Here is a 14724-nt window from a genome sequence, read left to right on the forward strand (position 1 = left end):
CGGCACCATACAATTCTGGCCCCCCAATTTACATGAGCGATGGCAGAAGAGGGGTGAAAACAGACTGAATCAAATGGTTCTTAAGAACTATTCAACTGTTAAGAAACAGTCGCTGTCCTCAACCGTACGCTTGGCAAAATATCTCTGCCCTGCAGGCCCTCCTAATTGGTAGCAAATCCCACAATACCCAGATGTTAACCAGCAGAGAGCTCCTCCAAGTTGGTTGAGGACAGACGAACACTTTTTGGGCTAAGGACTTCCAATAGATGTTGGTCACTTGAGCGTGATGGTCTTTGGGAGACATACCAGCAGAGGAGGTTCCATAGGTACTTTGGTCCCTGACTGTTTAGGGCCTTAAACGTCAAGATCAAAACCTTGAACCTGATCCAGTACTCAACTTGGAGCCAGTGGAGCTGGCGAAGCACAAGTTGTGGAAGTGCAGTTACCGGTGTCCCTGTAAGGGAGGGAGAGAAGCTGGCTTCCCAATTTTATCAAAAGAGCGAGAGAGAAGGAGAGAGTTATTCTAAACCAAAACTCAAGAGAGCCTCCCTCCTGCCCAACCCGGGCTGGAGATCGTCTTTGCAAAGAGGGTGGCTAGCTGCAATTACAAAGGGGGTTAAAGGCACATGTATATCTTTAACCAGGTAGTGCTACCACCAGTCCTTTTGTGTACCTCCAGTCAAGAAGCAAAGGAGACACTCCTGACCTTATCGGGCTTAGCTAGGGAATCCTTCATGTGAGGTTTGCTCACAGCAGGAGACCCACAGGTTATTCTAGAGGCAGTAACCAACAGTCTTAGGCACCAGATAACTTATTGCAGCAGTGGAGACAAAAACCAGAAGTCAGTAAAAGAAAGCTAAAGATTAACAAACTAGCGACACACTTCAAGAACCTTGGTTCTCAAAGATAAGATGTTAGCCATTCAGTTCTGGGTCCAAATGTACTCCGTCTCCGGAGTTCCAAGCGCCAGGCCGGTTGGCTTCAGCACCCAGAACTCCCAAGATGGCCGAAAGATGAGCAAGACAGAGTTACAAGTCAGCTTGACATGCAACACCACCATGCCCCCGGAAACGATGTTAAAGAAGGTTATCTATCGCTAGAACCCTCAGTGGTTGCTAGGCCTATGCACCAATCAGGGTTCAAGCAATGTCTTCCAAGTACAAGAAGGCCAATCAAGGAAAGGATGATTTCATTGGTCTCTGGTCATGTCAGAAGAGCAGGTGAATGTGATCTGCAGTTTCACAGCACCAGTCCCTTCCCACAGGACTTAAATGCTCTGGAATGTTCACGAGGAACGCCAAGGCCAGAGAGGGAACATGTTCTCTCCCCAGCACGGCTGTGTGAAACTAAGGAGACTTAAAGACAGCATTCTTAAACAAGAGCAGGCCACAGCCAGACTGAACCAGACTGTTGTTGGATTGATATACAGCTGTAGAACATTATCTTGATTTATGAATTGGAGCAAGTAGTGGAGTACCGATATTTGTATTGTATTTTTATACTGTTCTTATTGTTTTATTAGGCATTTATGCCCTTGTTAGCCGCCCTGAGCCTTCGGGGAGGGCGGGATACAAATCTAAAGAATAAATAAAATAAATAAACCCAACTTTTAAAGCAAACCCCATTTTGAGTGAACCAAAGTTCTTGAGACTCTTAAGGCAGAAAACATTTATGTAGCATTCCAATAGTCAACACAGAATATTTCAACACCACCCCAATACATAAATAGTGCACTTCTCAGTTTGAAAAGGATATTCTTGGTTGTTCTGCTAAGACCCATCACAGCAGGGTGGTTGATCAGAATAACCTCGAACAAAACTAATTCAGACATTAACAAGAGAAGAAGAGAGAGGAGAGATTGGATTTATACCCCGCCCTTCACTACCCAAAGGAGTCACAGAGCGGCTTACAAACTCCCTTCCCGTCCCCTCCCCACAGCAGACACCCTGTGAGGTAGGTGGGGCTGAGAACTACGGCTTGCCCAAGGTCATCCAGCAGGTGCAAGTGGAGGAGTGGGGAATCAAACCCTGTTCTCCCAGATTAGAGTCCGTGCACTTAACCGCTACACCAAACTGGCTCTCCTCTTTTTCACCCACTGAACCTAGTGCAGTTGTCAGTCAAATCTGTGATGAGCATTTGACGTATACAATAAAGTCAGCCCCTTTCATGCTATCTGCGGGGTCAGGAAAGTCAAGGAAAGTTGTGTTAAGTCAGGGTGACTCACGAGTCGAGGAAGCTAGTTTCTGATACTCTATTTAGAATCCGATAGTGACTTCTGACTGCTGCAAAGTATAAACTGAAGCCTTAAAATGGTGCATCGCTGTTCCATATTCTGATACCTGCCTACTCAGAATGGCAGCAATTTGTACCTTTGCCGCCTAAGAAAGATCCTTACCCAGAAAGGCCACGTTCCCATAGTTCTCCAGCATGACTTCCCAGTAGAGAGCTCGTTGGCTCGGATCCAGCAGGGCCCACTCGGCATCGGTGAAATACACGGCCACCTCCTCAAAGGAAAAGGGACCCTGAAAGAAAAAGCAGATTCCCTCGTCAGAGATCACGCCAGGCAGACATGGCACCCTGGAAGGGAGTAGTCTGGAAGGGTACAGGATGTATGGCTTGGCATGGGGTGAAGGGAGTGGCGTTCAGAGCCCCTCTCGCCCAGACACCTTGTAGAGACTGCAGGAGCAAAAGCCCTCCTGAGAATGGAGGGGGAACCCAGGCCGTCCCCTGCTATAAATCCCCTACCTGGACGGGAGGGGCAGCCGCCGTCTCCACTCCTCTGAAAAGATGACGGCTCAACAGCATCTCTCCACTGCCTGTTCCTGAGACAAAGGAGGAAGGAAGGGGGTTTTCCCCCACGTTTTTTTATTTGATTTGTTTGTTTGTTCCCTGCTTCGTTCACCGCATTTCCAGGGGTGTAAAGCCTTGCCCTGTTTCCACTCAACACATTTTAACACTTTTTACAAAACACTGGGAGAGGCAGAAGAGGAGGACCAGGTACCAGGAGCCTCAGGGATTCTAAATGCTGCCAACACATTTCAGACTTCTGTCAGGCCTGTGTCAGGTTTGAGGGAGGGTGAAGAGAGAGATGGAAATGACGTGGCATGACACGTCATCGTCACATTCAGCCCAGTCGTGACTTGAGCTCATATGAAGACGTGAGGGTCATATGAATGAGTTTTCATGCCATCATCAACATGTTTTCATCAACATGCCATCACATCCACCCCAAGCCTCACCCCAAAGCTCTTGGGCAACAGCCCACCGTCCCTATTCCAGCTTCCGGTTTCCCAAAGCGGCCCGCCAGATGCCCCTAGAAGCACGGGCACAGAAGCCAGATGTTTCCGTACTCATTGGCCCCCAGAAAGTGTTTTTCAGAGCTCTGCTGCCCCAGAAGATGGAGGCTCCCTTTATTCACCAAGTTGAATAGTTCTCCCGAGATTTGTCTACCTTAGGGAAGGCGGGAGAGAGAGGACTCTTTTAATTAATGGGAGGAATTGCCCTCCAGGAATTTGTCCAATCCCCTTTGAGAGGCATCACAAGTAGTGGACACGGAGTTCCGCAAACTAACTCTGTGTTGTGTGAAGAAGTGTTTAATCCCCCCCTCCGACCTGAACTCCCTACGCATCAAATCCACTGGGTGCCCCAATCGCATCCAGGCACAAAGAGTCCTTACCACAGGACAGGATATCTTGGGCACACTCCATAGCCTGTGCCCTCTGCTCTTGCTCCAAGGAACTTCGTTCTGCTTCAGGGAAGGTTGCTTCTGTCTTCAGGGATGATGCCCACATCTGAAACAGCAGCGAGGGACAGGGGTAAGAGATGGAACGGAAAAGAGACCAAAGAATGGATTCTGCCCCACTCCTAGACTCTGCACCCTTCACTCGGCAGACCTGCTGAGTTATCTGGAGGGATCCGAAATACTCTAGTTAGAAGAGGCTGCTGAAGGAGGCTGTTAAATCTCCCAACTGGATGATTCACACTTGGAGAAATATCTCTCATGGACATTTTAGGTTAAGTTAGGCCAGATATCGTTGCTTGGTCCACTGCTTTTTAACTTGTTCATTAATGATTTGGAGATGGGAGTAAGCAGTGAAGTGGCTAAATTTGCAGATGATACAAAGTTGTTCAGGGTGGTGAAAACCAGTGAGAATTGTGAGGCACTCCAAAGGGATCTGTCAAGGATGGGCGAGTGGGCGTCAACGTGGCAAATGGGGTTCAATGTGGCCAAGTGCAAGGTGATGCACATTGGAGCCAAAAATCCTAACTATAAATACACATTGATGGGGTCTGAACTGGCAGAGACTGATCAAGAGAGAGATCTTGGAGTTGTAGTAGATAACTCACTGAAAATGTTGAGACAGTGTGTGACTGCAATAAAGAAGGCCAATGCTATGCTGGGGATTATTAGGAAGGGTATTGAAAAAAGATCAGCCAATATCATAATGCCCCTATATAAATCAATGGTGAGACCTCATTTGGAATACTGTGTGCAGTTCTGGTCACCACACCTTAAAAAGGATATTATAGCTTTGGAAAAAGTGCAGAAAAGGGCAACTTGAATGATAAAAGGATTGGAACACTTTCCCTATGAGGAAAGGTTAAAGCGCTTAGGGCTCTTTAGCTTGGAGAAAAGACGACTGAGGGGTGACATGATCGAGGTTTATAAGATTATGCATGGGAAAGAGCAGGTAGAGAAAGAGGTACTTTTCTCCCTTTCTCACAATACAAGAACTCGTGGGCACTCCATGAAACTGCAGAGCGGTCGGGTTACAACGGATAAAAGGAAGTACTTCTTCACCCAAAGAGTGATTAACACATGGAATTCACTGCCACAGGAAGTGGTGGTGGCTACAAGCATGGACGGCTTCAAAAGTGAATTAGGTAAGCATATGGAGCAGAGGTCCATCATTGGCTATTAGCCACAAGGTATAGATAGGGGCTCTGGGGCAAGTGATGCTCTGTCTTCTTGGTGCTTGGGGGGGAGTCAACAGTGGGAGGGCTTCTAATGTCCTGGCCCCACTGGTGGATCTTCTGATGGCACTGGTATTTTTGGCCACTGTGTGACACAGAGTGTTGGACTGGATGGGCCTTTGGCCTGATCCAACATTGGCGTCTCTTATGTTCTTATGCTTGAACAGGACATGGAAATCCCTCACCAGCCTGTTCTCCTCTGCCTGACTCAGGAGGAAACCTTTGGCCAGGGCCACCGCCTGGGAACTGGTCTCCCGCCCGCATCCTCTGACCCAGCCCTGCATTTCCTGAGGAAAGATAGTCAGGAACTGCTCCAGGATCACCAGGTCCAGGATTTGCTTCTTGGTGTGCCTCTCCAGCTCCAGCCACTGGCCCATCGGCCTCTCGGCCTCATCGGCCTCATGGTAGCGGAACTCCGGGAAGCGTCGGCAGTGTACCTCTGAGGTCACGGTGTCCTTGGCCAGGACCTCTGGCCCAGCTCTTTCCCAGAATTCAACACCACTCCCAGCTGGGGTGGGATGGGGCCCTTTCCTTGCTGCCTTGCTAGTTCCAGGTCCTTCTGGGTCCTGCGCTTCCATCTCCTTCCCCTTCTCTTGGGTCACCTCCATCTGTGAAAACATGCCTTTATTCGCCTGGCTATGAAGGGAGGCTCCTTCCAGAGAGGATGGAAAGAGACAGACAGGAGTGTGTCAAAAGGAAAATTAAAAAGAATAAAAAGACACCACGGAACATCACGAACCTTCATAGTGAGACTGGCCCTGGTGGACCAGAAGAAAGGTGCTTCTTGTGGTCTGTAGACCACGTTTAAGATCATTTCCCCATATTATAAACCAAGCTATTCTAGATGTGCCTCCTTGGTTCTTTGGGAAAGTTACGTGTCTCTGTTTTGCTCTTTCAGGATCCAATGAAGCTGATGGGCCGTCAAGTCTGGACAGACAGAAAGCGCTTAAAATACGGAATTCACTGCCAGAGGATGTTGTGATGGCCACAAAAAACACAGCTTGAAAAAGCAGATTAGACAGATTCATCGAGGATTAAGTGTATCGGTGGCTACTAGCTATGGTGGCCGAGGGGAACCTCCACATTCAGAGGCACTCAACCTCTGAATCCCAGAGCCAGAAGGCAAAATCAGGGTTCTTCTTATGTTCTAATGAAAGGGGCAGGTAGTCGTCGGTGTGAAAGATCTAACTCTGCCCGAGACCCTGCCAGTCTGAATAGACAACTCTGACCTCGATGGACCGATGGTGTCATTCAGTGTAAGGTAGCTTCATGTGCCTGTGGTCATGTGTGTCTCCCTCCATGTCAGGAAAGTCAGTTTGCCCCACACCACACTGTTCCAAGATGTGCCTTCCCCTCTCTGGCTGTTTTGGAGGGAATGTGGTCACGTGGATGCCTAGGGCATCAGGGGGCAAGAGCCGTGGCATGGCCTCGCCACACTGAATTGTGGCGGTTGTTCTTCACATGGCTCTGAGTTCCAGAGAGTCCCCACCGGAGAAGAAAGTCTTCTGAAGATGCCTTCCAAGGCTTGTTCTTACCTGGTTTCCTTCGCTTCCAGGGTGACTCTCTTTTCCAGGGCAGCCCTAAGAGGAGAGAATCGGTGTCAGAACATTGGTTTATTGAATGTGGACTTTAATTCGGCTGGGAAATGGCATCTGTAGGCAGAGGAGACCAGAGTACTTCCTGTTCAAAGTGGCTGCTAGGCCAGAGGAAGCCTGAGGACTTCCTGTTCAAAAGGGCTGCTAGGCCAAGAACAGCCTGAACACTTCCTGTACAGAATGGCAGCTAGGCCAGCGGAAGCTTGAGCACTTTCTGTTCAAAACGGCTGCTAGGCCAAGAACAGCCTGAACACTTCCTGTTCAAAATGGCAGCTAGGCCAGAAGAAGCTTGAGCACTTCATGTTCAAAGTGACTGCTAGGCCAGAGACGACCACTCCCTTCCTGCGTGAGGTGCTTGCCAGCACTTTCCTCTCAGACACTCCTGCCATGTGGGGCAGGAATTGGGCAGGAGAGACTGCAGGGAGGGGTCAAGTACTTACAGCAGGTCCGTCTAAGCCTGGCATCCCGGGGAGGCCGGGTTTCCCTCTGGGGCCCTGAGAGGGAGAGAAGGAGAAACATGTTAGGCCAGCAGTGGCTTGGCACCCTAACCCAGACATACCCCCAGCAGTGGGGTGGGGCACACCTCACCTTTCCCCCCAGAGGCCCTATAGCGTCTTGCGGTCCCGGCAGACCCTAGAAAGAAATCCAGAAGAAGACTCAACGTCAGACGGTCCCACACAACTTCCAGAATCCCAAACCTCTAGATCCCCCCACTCTTCCAGTAGCCCAATCCCCTAGACCCCCTCCCCCCAAGGACCCCAGAAGACCCCAGTAACGATTTCATGTTTTGGTGTGTGTGTTTCTTTAAATATTTACTTTGACTGCAGTAATGTAAGGAGAGTGATAGAGGGAGATGAGTGTGATGTGATTGGCTGATGACTGAGAGTGTGGGAGGAGAGATGTCTCTGAGGTGATTCTGTGTTTGCAGAGAGACGAGTGCGGAGAGTTTTTGTGAGAGTCTGTATGACAGAGGAAGCAGTTGGGAGTTTAGCCTGTGTGGCTAAGAAAGAGAGAGTTTAGCCTGTGTGGCTATGAGAGACAGAGAGATTGTCTAAGGCTGACAGAGTGGAGTTTTGGTGTTTGAAAGACTGTGTGTGACGCCACGTTTTGTCAGTTATATTTTCTTCCTTCAACGACAGTTCAAAAATACCCAGATACCTATTTTGTACTTTTATAAATAAATCATTGTTTGTTTAAAATTATCCCAGCAATCAGTGCAGTCCTTCCTCAGGGCCACATAGTCCTCTCTAGTGCCCAGACACTGGGTCATAGAGAGACTTGGAATTTTTAATTCCTGGTGGCAGCAGAAATCGACTAAGTTCATGTACACAGAGTGTGGTTTAAAGGAGAAACAGTCTCCCCAGTAAGCAAAGACCTCACAATCCCCTTCAGGCACAAGCAGAATGGAAAACCAGCAGGCCAGCAGCAGACACACACCCACACCCTGCTTAGCATGGCCAAGGTTCCCAGGTCAATCCCTGGCATCTCTTTGATTCTTAAAGGTAAAGGTTCCCTTGCTCGAAAGCCAGTCAAATCTGACTCTAGGGTTGCGGTGCTCTGTTTCAAAGCCGAAGAGCCAGCACTGTCCAAAGACATTTTCGTGGTCATGACTAAACACCAAGGCGCTGTTACCTTCCCACTGAAGTGGTCCCTATTTATCTACTTGCAATTTCTTGCTTTCAATCTGCTAGGTTGGCAGGAGCTGTAACTAGAGACGGGAGCTCACTCCGTCATGCGGCACACTCGGGTCTTGAACTGCTGAACTACCGACCTTCCACATCCTGCAGTTCAGCGCCTTAGCCACCTGAGACACCGCAGCTTTGGTTCTTAGAGAGGACCAATTCCTGGTATGAGCATCTATCAGTAGCCGGTACCCAGGTGCAGTGGAGCCTCCATGTTCAGAGGCAGTCTGTCTCTCGAGACCAGACATTGGGGACCATGAAATGGGAGGTGGGGGCTGCTCCCTTCGTGCCCCAGAGCATTCTTGGAGGCATCTGGCCAGCCACTGTGGGAAACAGGAGACTGGTCTGGATGAACGCCCTTTGTTCTGACCCAGCGGGGCTCACCTGTGTCCGTGGTCCCCTCTTACCTGAGTCCCTGGCGGTTCCTGCTGACCTGGCTGTTTCCTCTGGTGGCCCCTGTTGGGGAAAAACAAAGCACAGGCTCATAAAGCTGTCGGAGGACCAGCCGTCTCCTTCTCAGAGGGCAGCTCCCTGAACCAGTTAAGGCGAAACAACCAAACAACGCAAGACAGCCTAAAAGGAGACCGGCCAGGCCAGAAAAACCTGGGAAATCTTTTGTCCTCCAGTTTCCCGAAATGCCTCCGAGCTGGGGCTTTGGTGAAAGCCAAGAGGCCTGGGGCCACCGCACGGCTGGCTTCCTCTTGTGGTACAGGAAGACCTGTCGGGAGAACCACCCACAACGGGGAAGGTACCCATGCACCAAACTCCCTCCAAGCTGGCAATGATGCTCTCTAGTCTCAGAAGTCGGGTTGTGGCTTCTGAGGGGGGACGGAAGGGCACTCTGCCCATGCCCAGAGGTACGCACAAGTTTGCTTTTTGGTGGAGGAAAGTGCCGTCAAGTCACAACCGACTTATGATGACAGTGTAGGCTTTTCAAGGCAAGCGACGTTCAGAGGTGGTTTGCCATTGCCTGAATCTGCTCAGGGACCCTGGACTTCCTTGGTGGTCTCCCCTCCGAGTAACCACGAGGGCTGACCCTGCTTCATTTCTGAGATCAGGGTGCCTGTTGTGGGGAGGGGAAGGGAAAGGAGTCTGTAAGCCGCTCTGAGACACCTTTGGGTAGTGAAGGGCGGGGCATAAAATCCAATCTCCTCTTCTTCTTCTAGTGAAGCTTGGACATTCGGAGAGGTGGCTTGCTATGGCCTGCCTCCGGAATTCCTTGGCGGTCTCCCATCCAAGTACTAACCAGGACCGACCCTGCTTAGCTTTAGAGATCTGACAAGATCAGGCTCGACTGGGCCACCCAGGGCAGGACAGAGAGACCAAGAGAGGTGGTGCTTGGCCATGGCCCGCCTCTGGGTGGCAACTCCGGACTTCCTTGCTTGTCTCCCCTCCAAGGACCAACCGGTGCTGACCCTGCTCAGCTTCTGAGATGTAGCGAGATCAGGCTAGCCGGGGCTACCCTGTGGCCCACCAGAGACCAGCCAGTCCCTGGTTCACATCCGCCTGTGCCACAGCCAGGGGAGGTGGCCTCGGGTATCGTTTCCAACCTCCAGCTTGGGCCTGGAGATCTCCCAGAATTGCAGCTCTCCTCCAGACTAGAGAGGTCGGTTCCCCTGGAGAAACCCCCCCCCCCGAGAGAGTGGGCTGGGTGGCCTCTCATGCCCTGCTGAGGCCCCTCCCCTCCCCAGGCCCCACCCCCCCAAGTCTCAAGGACTCCCCCAGCCCCGGAGCTGGCAACCCTGGTCTCAGGCCAGCTGCCCTCTCTCAGCCTCCTGGAGATGAGAAGGCCGGCCGACTTTCACAGTGGTTGCCGTAACGATGGTGACAGGCTTTTCTCCGGCCCTCCAAAGGCCCTCAAGAGGAATGGCTGCAGCACTGGCTCAACTGGGCTGGATTCACACACACTCCTGTCTTCCCGTCCACCCCCGCTCCATCGTTCGCCACCAGTACTGACCCTCTCGCTGTCTTCGCCATGGGGGCTTCTATCGTTTCGATACTGTTCTTCTTCCGAGAGTGAATGAAAACCTTAAGAAATCATATGCAACAACAGTATTATCATAATCTGGTCACAATTAATTTGTCCAACTCTACAGTTTTTAGAGGCCTATACTCACCATGACTTAATTGCAAGAATTTCTCTGACAGAATGTTCCTGGGGCAAGGTGCTTGTATAATGCCTTGCTAGGTGCACATTCCCACAAAACCTTTATGCTAACCTTTGCTGTGAAATTAACCTTATGATGATGTGTTACATTTTATTGTTACATTTCGTAGATACATCGGTGAATATTATGGATTTTTGATACCTACTAGTTGAAAAGACAGACCAAGAGTCGCTGTACATGTACCATAGGTTTTGCACATAATATTGCTGTTGCATATGATTTCTTAAGGTTTTCATTTCGTGATTATTATTGAAAAATTATCTAGCGCAGTTACCTCACAGTTTCTTTCTTCTTTTTGCGGTCTGAACCCTGGTCTCAGGCCAGCTGCCCTCTCTCAGCCACAAGGAGATGAGAAGGCTGACCAACCTTCACAGTGGTTGCTCTAAGGATGGTGACAGGCAGGGGCTGTTTCCTGCTGGAGCGCACAGGAGTGGAGCTCCGGCAGTAAAGAGCCCAGGGGGCAGGCACATGCAACAAGCCCCACCCCCTGCTCCCAGCAGCCCTCAGTCAGAGCAAGAAGCAGCCAGGTAAGTTGCAGAGCTCCCCCCGGCCCCCCGGTCCAAAACAGTCCAGTGGCACCTTTAAGACCAAGTTTTATTCAGGCACAAGCTCTCCCTCCTCTGCTAGGACAGATCTGCACATTCCCCCCCCCCCAATAGCTAGTAATCCAAAACAGTCCAGTGGAGTCTGAGCGGTGGGTGTTGCCTTCTGACACACTTCCGGTGATGCCAGAAGGTGTGGCATATGCAAATAAGTTATGCTAAAGAGCTCCTGCACCTCTTTTTCTACAAAATGACCACTGGTGACAGGCATTTCTCTGGGCCCTCCAAAGGCCCTCAGAGCCACCGGACAGGAATGGCCACCACTTGATCAACTGTGCTGGACTCATACACACTCCCATACACACACACACCCCATTCCATCAATCGGCACCAGTACTGACCAGTGTTCCCTCTAAGCTGAGTCAGTGTGAGCTAGCTCACAGTTTTTTAGCCTCTGTCTCACACATTTTTGTCTTAGCTCAGTAAGGATGGCTTTAAAGCAAACTAATTTATGCAGTACCCAAATCACTTGCTCACAACTTTAATGCCAGTAGCTCATAAAGTAAATTTTTTGCTCACAAGACTCCACAGCTTGGAGGGAACATTGGTACTGACCCTCTCGTAGTCTTCACCGCAGGGGCCAGGGAGGCCTTGTGCACCGGGGTCACACTGGTGTGGAGCGGGGGAGAGAAACAACAGTTGTGAGCCTGGCCTGGCCAGCAAGAGACACACCAGCCACCTGTCCATGGCAAACTTGGCCTGCCCTTTCCTGGAATTCTGGGAACTGTAGTTCTGTGAAGGGCTCGTAGGACTCTGAGCAGCTGCGGACATCTCAACAGGGGCATGCAGTAGGGAGTAGGCTTACCAAATGCCGGTGGGGGAATCCTATGTCCTTGCAGGATGCTCGCCGCGGGGACGGCTGCACGTGCTGCACCCGCCGTCGCCAGGATGTGACGCTCGGCGTCGGCCTGGCAACGGGACTCCAAACACGGGTGCAGCGCGTGCAGCCGTCCCCGCGGCGAGCATCCTGCAAGGACATAGGATTCTCCCGCCGGCATTTGGTAAGCCTGGTAGGGAGGGGAGGCTTCACCAGCTGAATTTCTGCCTAAGGTCAAGCGAGTGGGGGGAAGAGGAAGGCAGTCCTAGACAATCCCCAAGATTCCTGGGGGTGAAGCAGTGAGAACGGAGCTAGTTTAAAACCAGTTGGAGACCGTAGTGCAGATGTGGAGGCAGAGATAGAAAATAATGGGGGGGTGGAGAGGCAGAAATGGGGGGGGGGCTGTTGTTGTGACCGGAGTGAGGTGTTGCAGCAACTGGACGCCAAGAAGGGGCAGCAGACCCAGAGCCAGCCCTGAACGTGGGTTAGTTGACAGACACCTCCCCCCAACAAACCCACGAGGGCTTGGGGGGGGGGCTCCCAGACAAAGAAGAAGAAGAAGAGAACAAACCCAAGTGCGTGCACATGAAGCATTTTGCGGATAAAGGCGCTGGTGCTGTTGGCTTGGCGAAGGAGGAGGAGGAAGAGATTGGATTTATACCCCGCCCTTCACTTAGACTCTCAGAGCGGCTTACAAACTCCTTCCCCTTCCCCTCCCCACAACAGGCACCCCCTGTGAGGGAGGTGGAGCTGAGAGAGCTCTTGACAGAAACTGCTCTTTTTTCAAGAACAGCTCTTATCAGAACTACAAAGGAGTGGGGAATCAGACCGGGTTCTCCCAGATTAGAGTCCGCCCACTTAACCTCGACACCAAACTGGCTGTTGGCTCAACATAGTCATTCCCAGGGTGTAGCACAGTGTGCGAAAGACACTGATGGGTGACCACTGTGGCTGGGGGAACAGGCGGTGCACACACGTACACACACAACATATTTCAAGGAAGGGCTATGAGGATGGGGGGGGGGTCACTGTGGGGAAAAGCCCCCCCCCGTGACACTCTCTGCCCTCGACTTCTTTGGTGTCGTGGTTTGGTGTCGTGTTGTGGTTTGGTGTAGTGGTTAAGTGCGCGGACTCTAATCTGGGAGAACCGGGTTTGATTCCCCACTCCTCCACTTGCACCTGGCTAGATGACCTTGGGCAAGCCGTAGCTCTGACAAGAGCTGTCACGGTTTCTGTCAAGAGCTCTCTCAGCCCCACCTACCTCACAGGGTGCCTGTTGTGGGGAGGGGAAGGGAAAGGAGGCTGTAAGCCGCTCTGAGACGCCTTCAGGTAGTGAAGGGCGAGATATAAATCCAATCTCTTCCTCCTCCTCCTTCGCCAAGCCAACAGCACCAGCGCCTTTATCCGCAAAATGCTTCATGTGCACACACTTGGGTTTGTTCTCTTCTTCTTCTTCTTTGTCTGCCTCACCTCGACACCAGGTTCTCCAGCCACGCCCCGAGCCCCGTCAGCTCCGGCTCGGCCCTGGGGATCACACAGAGAGAGGGCGTGAGAGGACGCCCATCCCCTCCACCTCAGGCCTGCTCTCCACACGCAACCCTCAGTCCCACCAACGAACGTACCTGGTGGCCTGGTTTCCCTGGGGGGCCGATCAGCCCCATGGGCCCCTGCGAGCCCTGGAGAGAGAGGGAGACAGAGAAGAGAGACTTCTTCTGGGGCCTCCACCCGGGTTCCCCACCACTGAAGTGGTGGCACAGGAAAAGAGGAGGGGGTCGCAGGGTGAGGATTCCTCTGGAGAGCAGCGTAGGGCAGAGTACAGGACTGAAGGCCTCACGGGGAGAGGGTCCAGGGGAGAGGTGCCGGGGCTCAGGGGCCGTGCCCCTCGATCTCAGTCACACCTGGAGGCTGCAGCGGGCTCCGGAGGGAGTGGTGGAGCAGGAGGGGCCGGTTCTGGGCTGGGGAGACGTGCCAAAGGCCACGGCGGGAAAGAGAGGGTGCAGGGGCAGGGCGGGAGATTTGTCGCGGTGGTCAAGGATCCTCTTACCTGGGGGCCCCAGGACTCCAGCCTCAGCCTTTACGCCGGGGTTGCCAGGTTGCCCCTGGAAGAGAAATGTACAGCGGTTACCGGTGGATTCTAATCGGGAGAAGCAGGTTCGATTCCCCACTTCACAACCTGAAGCTAGGTGGGTGATGTGTGTGTGTGTGAGAGAGAGAATGGATTTATCCCCCGCCCTTCACTCCCCAAGGGAGTCTCAGAGTGGCTTACAAACTCCTTTCCCTTCCCCTCCCCACAACAGACACCCTGTGAGGTAGGTGGGGCTGAGAGAGCTCTTGACAGAACCTGCTCTTTTTCAAGAACAGCTCTTATCAGAACTGTTCCCCTTTTGCTGAAGTATGAAAATGGATTTCTCAAACGCTACGGGGATGTGCTAATATTTTGCAGGGGACTAAAGTTGAAGAACCACTGCCCTCGATTAGCTCTGACCAGGGACGCCGGACTGGATGAACAGGGCTTCTCCTCCTGCAGGATCTGTGATGAGTTGGCCAACCTCCAGGTGGGGCCTGGAGATCTCTCTGAATTAAAGTTTATCTCCAGGCTACAGAGGTCAGGTCCTCTGTAGAAAATGGCTGCTGTAGAGGGCCGTCCCTGGGGCGTTATACCTCCCGGAGGACCCTCCCCTCCTCAGCAATTTCCCAACTCAGTGTCCCGCCCCTCTTCCAAGAGCTCCACAGGGACCTCATCTCAGCCAACCAACCAACCACCCTGCAAGGTAGACCAGTCGGGGAGGGAACGCTTGGCCCAAAGAGAGTCAAGTCTGAACTCAGACCTTCCTCCAAGCAGTTATCAGACCTTATTCTCCCCCCCCCCCCCCTCCTCCTCCCGCT

General features: G+C 51.9%; 1 protein-coding gene across 1 annotated transcript in view; it reads right to left on the reverse strand.

The window, feature by feature from the left end:
• Positions 1 to 14724, reverse strand: part of LOC107108349 (zinc finger protein 729-like) — a gene marked incomplete at its 5' end in the record, with an annotated part of 66608 nt that overhangs the window by 3047 nt on the left and 48837 nt on the right. Inside the window, 7 exons of the mRNA XM_015408776.1 lie at positions 3677 to 3791; positions 7010 to 7063; positions 7158 to 7202; positions 8636 to 8707; positions 13309 to 13362; positions 13461 to 13514; positions 13737 to 13937. Coding sequence (XP_015264262.1) covers positions 3677 to 3791; positions 7010 to 7063; positions 7158 to 7202; positions 8636 to 8707; positions 13309 to 13362; positions 13461 to 13514; positions 13737 to 13937 — 595 coding nt within the window. The remainder of the gene's footprint in view (positions 1 to 3676; positions 3792 to 7009; positions 7064 to 7157; positions 7203 to 8635; positions 8708 to 13308; positions 13363 to 13460; positions 13515 to 13736; positions 13938 to 14724) is intronic.

This window comes from Gekko japonicus, unplaced genomic scaffold, assembly GCF_001447785.1.
Source record: "Gekko japonicus isolate JY-2015 unplaced genomic scaffold, Gekko_japonicus_V1.1 scaffold2979, whole genome shotgun sequence".
Taxonomy (NCBI): Eukaryota; Metazoa; Chordata; class Lepidosauria; order Squamata; family Gekkonidae; genus Gekko; species Gekko japonicus.